Source organism: Poecile atricapillus, chromosome 1, assembly GCF_030490865.1.
Source record: "Poecile atricapillus isolate bPoeAtr1 chromosome 1, bPoeAtr1.hap1, whole genome shotgun sequence".
Taxonomy (NCBI): domain Eukaryota; kingdom Metazoa; phylum Chordata; class Aves; order Passeriformes; family Paridae; genus Poecile; species Poecile atricapillus.
In genome coordinates this window covers 61,350,938-61,359,080 of record NC_081249.1, presented here as the reverse complement: position 1 = coordinate 61,359,080, position 8,143 = coordinate 61,350,938, and the positions used below count along the sequence as shown (strand labels likewise).

General features: G+C 48.1%; 1 protein-coding gene and 1 non-coding gene across 2 annotated transcripts; both read left to right on the top strand.

The window, feature by feature from the left end:
• The first annotated feature begins 2,862 nt into the window (after positions 1-2,862).
• On the top strand, positions 2,863-8,084 carry TPT1 (tumor protein, translationally-controlled 1). The gene is made up of 6 exons (XM_058854790.1): positions 2,863-3,020; positions 3,271-3,344; positions 3,993-4,183; positions 4,925-5,030; positions 6,332-6,448; positions 7,862-8,084. Exons 1-6 carry the CDS (start codon positions 2,993-2,995, stop codon positions 7,862-7,864), a joined length of 519 nt encoding a protein of 172 aa, XP_058710773.1. The 5' UTR covers positions 2,863-2,992; the 3' UTR covers positions 7,865-8,084.
• LOC131575010 (small nucleolar RNA SNORA31) lies at positions 7,667-7,796 on the top strand. The gene has a single exon (XR_009276659.1). It is a non-coding gene; the product is annotated as a small nucleolar RNA SNORA31 (small nucleolar RNA).
• Positions 8,085-8,143: the final 59 nt, after the last annotated feature.

The following is an 8,143-nucleotide window of genomic DNA, read 5'->3' as shown; positions in this document are numbered from 1 at the left end:
GCTAATACTTGATGGAAGTAATACTGCAGTAATTCACAACTCTCTGAGGTGTGGCTTTCCATGAAAAAGGCTTCTTGTGAGACTCTTCAGACACCTGCATAGAAAATCCTCCTCAGATACTACTAGAAGACTCATCTGTATTTCCATCAGTCTTTCGGGATTTACACAACACCAAAGGTGAGGTGCACTATCAGGAAAACCTGTCACATCATTTTGGCTGTCAATCGGCAACTAAAAAGGTGGAGGGAGGGACCACATTTTTAACTTACCGCTCTGAAATGTGAATCCAACTCTGGCTAAATGTGAGGAGTGCTTGAAGAGGCTGCTTGGACAAAAAGCAGATGAAGAACACTAAGGTTTTCTCAAATGTCACTGGCTTCTGAAGAAAGGGGGAAAAAAAGTGCATTTTCAAATCTATTTCACAAGGTATCAGCACATGACGTAATTCTCTGTTTATATGGCATCACAGGAAAACTGGTACCTCAGTGAAGCCTATGCCAATTAAAACACTGCTAACTTCAGCTTGATACTGATTTAACTTAACTCCACATCAAACTGGTGTTCACACAGGAGCCTTGACCCATTTAACAGATGCATTTTAAAATGACATCTCACATTTTACACCTGCAACTCTTAATACAGACCTACAGGCAAGGCAAAGAAACCTGAAGGTCCATCTGCCTTCACACTGTGCTAAAGGCTTTCTAGCCTGACTTCAGCAAATTGAGTCAACTGATGAATTTGTAAGAGGTTTCCAGACTACTGCAGAAATATCCATTTTCTAGAACAGTCTCTAAAAAATAAAACCCAATTGAAGCACACCTACAAACTGGATGTTTTTAGCTGCATATTACACTACGTAGAAGGAGCCAAATGTTCCCCTGTCACTCAACACACTGCTAAAGATGTAAGTTGCTCTTTTTCTACCGTGGTTTGTAAAAAGAGGGGCTATCTTTTATCAGGCCAGCTGCCACTCAGAAAAAAAACAGGATAAGCTTTTGGGCAGAAGCCCCTTCTTCAGGTCTGAAATAGCAGCAGTAGTCTTGAAGGTGAAAACCAGCAGAGAACGACTTATAAATTTAATTAGATTATGTAAGCAGCTAGACTATTTGAAAAAAAAAAAAAAAAAAGGGCACTGATATCTGGAGCAAAGGAAGGAAGAGCAAGGGAGGAGGAGATAAAAAGGGAGCTCTACTGGCACTCACATAGAAAGCAATGAGTAATTTACTGTCTAAGGAAGGTGAGGGACAGGGAATTGTGTCCTGTGCCCTGATGTCTCTGCCAAGTCCAGGATCATTAGCAACATTAAGCATTTCAGGTCCCATGATGTCTTTTGAAGGCATTTTATTAATGTCTCTCAAGAATCAGAGTTCAAGTGAGGTCTAGATTTGTTTCAGCTTTGACAGGCTGCTGCAGAAAAGTATGTCCAAAGGGGGAAAAAGAGGTCTAGGAATAACTGTCCTTCTGTCTTTCATCTCGACCCTGACTACTGGGCTAAATCTCACTTATCCATAGAAAAATAAGAAAAATATACCTGCCCCAGCCATCCCTTTCTCAAGTACATAAGCAGTGTCTCTGAAGATACCCAACTCAGTTTCCCTGAGGGAGTAATAACAGGAAGAGTCCAACGGCTTCCTAATTATTTCCCTGTTTTGAAAACATCACTTGGAGGAGGTGCAGCACCCAGTAGAGCAAATGTACGTCCATGTACACCCAGTAGGGTGAATGACTTTCTCTGTCCCATGTCACAGCTCTTGCAAGGTCCAGAGCCCCTCAGCAGTGTCTGGGGATCACACAAGGGGATCAAGGAGGCAGCAGCTGGAAGTGGCCAGGAGAGCTCAGACAGACACACATCTGCCAGGCTGCCCACAGAAGGGACACCCTGGCAGTAGTGCTTCCCCAGCGTGCTTGGGAAAACTGGGAGCACTTCTTCTGGGAAAGTCAGTGTGTGGATATACAAGGCTGCCTGTGTTAAATGGGAGGCTGGTTTGGAAAATGTGTGTGCAAAGATGCTTCCTAATACAACTAACATATATTCCTAACACAAGGAATTATATATTATTACCTCCCCCCCCCCCCCAAAAAAAAAAAAAAAACAAACCCAAAACTGAGGAAAAAGAAAGGATGCATAGATGTGCCCAAAAGCTGTACCATCTTGCACCAACTGGCAAAAAGAAAGTGAAAAATGTGATCATTCCAGCTCGGTGACTCTGGGTAATGAGAAAAGGGCCAGTGATCACACATCCCAGACACCTCTTAAGAAGTTGGACAAAAAGAAAAGTGTTACTGAGAGATTAAAAGATTAGAAGAGGAAAATTGGTGTTGAAACCCATTAAATGCAACCACAGGCAATGAGGGAGAGGCACCAGCCCTGTTCTGGCACGGGACAGGACTGCTTGCTCTCCAGAGTTCCCTGCCATCCCTGACCCCCTCTGACTCGGGAAGGATGAAATGCTGCTCCCCGTTTTGCAAGCTGAATCTGAGCAGGGCCCTGGCAGCCAGGAGAGCCACCCGTGTCCTGGGGGGCATCGGGCACAGCACGCCCAGCCGGGCAAGGGAGGGGATTGTCCCGCTCTGCCCTGAGTTCTGAGCTGGGGCGGCCTCACATCAAGCGCTGGGGGCAGCTCTGGGTGCCACCAATGTAAGAAAGGCATGGAGCTATTAGAGAGTCCAAAGGAGGGCAATGACGATGGCGAAGGGGCCTTCAGGGGAAGCCGTACGAGGTGTGGGTACAGGTTCCCGCTGAGGCGCTGCCCCGGCCCGCGCTGCGGGAGCCCCGCGCTCGCGCCCCCCGAGCGCGGCGGTTCCGAGCGCGGCCGCGCGGGGGCGCCGCTGGCGGAGGGGCGGGGCGGCGCGCAGTGCGCGTGCGCGGTGACGCGCGGGGCCGTGCCCGCTATATGAGCCCCGGCAGGCGCTGACTCGGCCCTTTCCGCCCCGCTCCCGCCCCGCGCCCGGGTCGCTGCGCTGAGACCCCGCCGCCCCCGCCGCCGCCATGATCATCTACCGGGACTGCATCAGCCGTAAGGCCGCGGGGGGGGCGCCGCGGCCGGGAGGGGCGGCTGGGGTGGCGCTCGGAGCTGGGGGGGGTAAGCGCGGGCCGGGCCCGGGCGCTGGGCCCGGTGGTGCCGCCGCGCATGTGCGGGACTGGGCCGGGGCGGGGGGGGGGGCGCGGAGCCCGGGGGCGGGAGAGATGGGGGAAAGTGGTGGGTGCCGGGAGGCGGAGGCTGACGCGCCTGGGGGTGTGTGTGTGTGTTTGTGTGTCCCCCGCAGAGGATGAGATGTTCTCGGACATCTACAAGATCCGGGAGGTGGCGGACGGCCTGTGCCTCGAAGTGGAGGGGAAGGTGAGTGCCCGCCCGCCCCGAAGGAGGGAGGGAGGAAGGGTTGCCGCGGTGACTCACGGCCGGTGGGGAGGGCGGGTGGCGTCCCTGCGAGGAGCCCGAGGAGGGAGGGAGAGAAGGGAAGACCCACCTCGGCCCAGTGCCTGGTGCGGCCGTGGGTGGTGCCTGAGAGAGCCCGGGTCAGCTAGGCTGAGTACAGTGGAATTTGGGTTAGGCACCGTGGGGGGTGTCGTGCTTGCGAGTCATAGAATGATAGAATGCTTTGGGTTGGAATGGACATTGCAGATCATCTAGTTCCAACCTTCTTGCCTTGGGCAATGACACCTTTCACCAGACCAGGTTGCTCAAAGCCCTGTCCAGCCTGGCCTTGAACAATTCCAGAGATGGGGCATCCACAGATTCTCTAGGCAGCCTGTGCCTCCCACATAAAGAATTTCTTCCTAATACCTAATCTAAACCTACTGTCTTTCAATTTGAACCCATTCCCCCTTCTCCTGTCACTGGGAAATTAGTGCTCAAGCTGCAGCCAGGTTCCTTGCACTGCACTGTGTCTTTGGAGTTGTGCCCTGCTGTCAGGTCATAGGTGTGTAAGAGCGGTAGCGTTAAGGTTTTTTGCAGAGCCGTTAAGTTTTTTGATGTCTCTAAATCTAGATGGTCACCAGGACAGAGGGTCAAATTGATGACTCTCTAATTGGTGGCAATGCCTCTGCTGAAGGTCCTGAGGGAGATGGAACAGAAGCCACGGTCATAACTGGTGTTGACATAGTAATTAACCACCACCTTCAGGAGACCAGCTTCACAAAAGAATCCTACAAGAAGTACATCAAGGATTACATGAAAGCGTAAGTGTTGGTAGACATTTCCTTTCAGTTGGATTGCTGTGGTTTTATGTGCTTGAGATTATAAAAACAACACTGGATTTATTCCTGGTAGGCATTAGTTCCTATACAGGTGTGAAACTGGCTGTGAACGTCAGTGATGTCTTAGTGCTTGGCAGAACTGGAGTCCCAAAGAATGGGTGCTGGAATATTCTATGTTTATCTTGGCTGAGGTAGAGGACCTGATCACGTGCTTTGGATCTTACTTGTAGCCTTGTTCTTTTCTTTTATATTTCTCCATGCCAAACCTTTGTGTGGAAAGGACTGAGGTGGTAAAGAAAAGATTCTGAAGCTTTTCTAGCATGACAATGTAAACAGCTAAAAAAATGTGGGTGAATGGGTCTTTTTGCTAGTTCATAGTGTAATTTCTGTTGGTTGGTGTTCAGTGGGGTTACTACTGAAAGTGAAAAAGCTTTGTGACATGGGTGGGTGATAACTCTTGCTGCTGTGGGAAGGGCTTACTGATTTTTGCCTATCACTAGCCTGGTCATAAAATGACCTTGGTAGGAGTGGCAGGTACTGTTCTGTGCTTCTGCTTGCAAAATAAAGTTAAAATTTGTGGGCTTTGAGAGGAAGGTGGGGGGAAAAGCAGCAAAATCTAAGTTTGACAGGTAGCTACTCTTTCTGCTATGAGATCCTGCCAGACAGTGATGTTATTAAACTAGAACATGTTTTCAGGACATTTTTTTTTTTTTCTCCTTCCAGAATCAAAGCCAGACTTGAGGAACACAAGCCAGAGAGAGTAAAGCCTTTCATGACCGGGGCTGCAGAACAAATCAAACACATCCTTGCCAACTTCAAAAACTACCAGGTAAGTTTAAGTTGTCTCTTTACAGCAGTATTGATAAGCTGTAATTGGTTCATTTGCTGAACAGGTTGTTGAGAATTTTGAGGGCTCCCGTTGTGAGGGTGCTAACCTGACCCTCTCTGAGAGTATTAGGGGCCCTGAGAGTCAGGGAAGAGAAACAGTCAATGGCTGTTAACACTTTATGGATCTAGTTTCAGCTGGTAATGCTTGTAGTTAGCTACATTTGTTTTTGTGGCGATTCAGAGACTGTGCAGTTAGACTTGGAAGGTGGATCACTTTGGCCCTTGCTATCTCTTACTCTGTTGATAGCAGCGTGGTAAAATTACTGAATCGCAGAACGCTTTGGGTTGAGAAGCATCATCGAGTTCCAATCCCCTGCCATGGACAGGGACACCTTGCACCAGACCCAGTTGCTCAGAGCCCCATCCAACCTGGCCTCAAACACTTCCAGGGATGGAGCATCCACAGCTTCTTTGGTCAGCCTGTGCCAGTGTCTCACCACCACCACAGTAAATAATTTTTTCCTAATACATAATCTAAATCTATCCTCTTTTGAGTTTCAAAGTCATTCCTTGTTGTCCTATTGCAATGTGTCCCTGTCAAAAGTCCCTCTCAAGACTTTTTGTAGCGCCCTTTAGGTACTGGAAAGTGCTGTAGGGTCTCCCTGGAGCCTCTAGGGGTGAACAAGCCCAACTCTCTGTGTGTCCTCATAGGAGAGGTGCTTCAGGCCTCTGACCATCTTAATGGCCCACCTAGCTTGGTCCAGCAGGTCCATGTCCTTCTTGTGTTGGGATCCCAGCTCCAGAGCTGGATGCAGAACTCCAGGTGAGGTCTTAGCAGAGCAGAGGAACAAAATCACCTCCCCTGACCTGCTGGTTACTCCTCTTGATACGTTTGTGTTTCTGGGCTGCAAGCTCACAGTGCTGGGTTAGACAGAGTTATTTGTCATCCAACACGCCAGGTCTTTCTCCTGAGAGCTGCTGTCAATCCGTTCTTGAGCCCAGCCTCTTATTTTTGCTTGGGGTTGCCCTGACCCAGGTGTAGGGCATTTCACTTGGCCAGTTGAACTTCACATGGTTCCCATGGATCCACCTCTCCAGCCTGTCAAAGTCCCTCTGGATGGCATCCCTTTCTTCTGGTGTGTCAACCATGGTGGCATTAAGGGACAAGCTGCAGAGAAGGAAAATCCCCATGGCTGTTCAGGGATACCTTTAAACTGAACTTGGTGATGTTGCATTGTTTGTGTATAAAAAGTCATTTTCTCCTGGCATTAGCAAATGTCTTAGTGGCACATTCTTCTCAAGTTCTTTGTAGGGGAGAACATGAATCCAGATGGAATGGTGGCTCTCCTGGATTTCCGTGAGGACGGTGTGACCCCATATATGATTTTCTTTAAGGATGGCTTAGAAATCGAGAAATGTGTAAGTACTGAACTGAAGTGGGTGAATGGGCCCAATTACACCGTGAGCTCCTGCATCTCTTGTTCTCCTGTATCCCTGTTAAAGTTGAACAGTAGCTGCTGGTTTGAAAACTTTAAGTTTTGTGTAAGTACAGCCTGATTGGTGCTTTGCTTGAGTACTCTTCAGTTGTACTAAAAGGGTGTAGTGTCACTGCAGTGATTCATGGTGACTTAATGGCTAAGAAATGCAGAAGGAATGGCCCTGGTGAGATGGGTATAATTGGGAATGGGCTTAAACGATTAGATTCAAGAGCAGGTCCTCCGATGTGGAGCACTTCTTTGGATCCCTTTTCTGGGGGTTAATTGTGAAGTACCTTGCATGGTCATGTTCCATCTTTTTTCACTTAATCTGATGTCCTTGTACAAGAACTGTCAGTTTAAATGTTGCTCTAAATTTGGAAACATAGTAATATTTGAATAAAAGGTACTTAACCTTATTCTATTTAGAATCCCCAACTACCTGAGCTCAGGACGGCTCCTGTGGTCTGCTTTAACTACTCTGTATTGGAATGTGGTTGCCACAAGACAGTATTTGGATCCTAACACTTGTGGGTTTTTGGCTTGCTTGGAGACCTGGGGAATTCACTGCAGTGTGGGATCGATCACCAGTTGCTCTGCCCAGTCATTGTGGACTTGTGAAGTCTGTATATAGACAGCTAAATTTATCTGTAAAGCCTCTCAGAGTCTTTCTGGTATGCAAGTCATGTAAAGATGAGCCAGATTCTGGTGTGGAGCAGTTGCCCAATGAAAGGAATCCTCTTAATTGGCCAGACAAACTCAGCACCTCCCACAGCCTGATGGAGGGGGGATGGATGTCTGTCCTGGCCCTGAAACAGGTGATCAGCTGGAAGGTACCTCCTGTGAGAAGCTTCTGTGCATCTCTTCTATGGGGGCACGTCTTTTGGATATGTTGTTTGGATAACTATCTACTTTAAGGTGGAGTAAAGGAACAGTAGCAGGGTGTTCCCATGTGCAGTAAAACCTGCTTCAGCTTCTTGGTGCAGCTGTTTCCAGAGACAGCAGGTATATTGTAAGCTCTGGTACTTGTTCAGGATGTGCTCTTACTTGAGAGGAAATCTGAACCTTGGTGTGTCAAGCAGGAAGGGTGTGAATGAGTGTTCCACCTGGCTTGTTCAGCAGCTGGTGGGTGCCAGTTGCTCTGTACAATTGTAAAAATGATCAGCATCCTCTGATAGACCATGAGCACTTTTCCTGTTGCTCCCTGGTTTGCACTAAGATGCAAAAATAACTTCCTTGCGCTTTCTGCCTGCCTGACTGTGGCAGCTCAGATTGAATTGGGGAATACACAAACAAGTTACAGAAACTTGCTGTTACTGTCATGACCTTCAACTAACACTTGCTACTCTTGTTTCAGTAACAAATCAAACGGTATGGTTTTGGATCACTTGTCTTCATAGCTGGCTGCTGTTTCTTCATCGGCACAACACCAGGAATCAGCAATGTCTAACAACTGGACTGATGTCATCTTGAGCTTTATTCACTTATTTTGACCCTGATTTGGAGTGGAGGCATTGTTTTAAAAAAACAAAAAAACATCTATCATGTAGGTTGTCTAAAATAAAACTCATTTAAACTCATTCTAGGTGGTGTCGTTTGGTCTGATGTGTCTGTCAAGGTCACTCAAAGGACAGGTTGC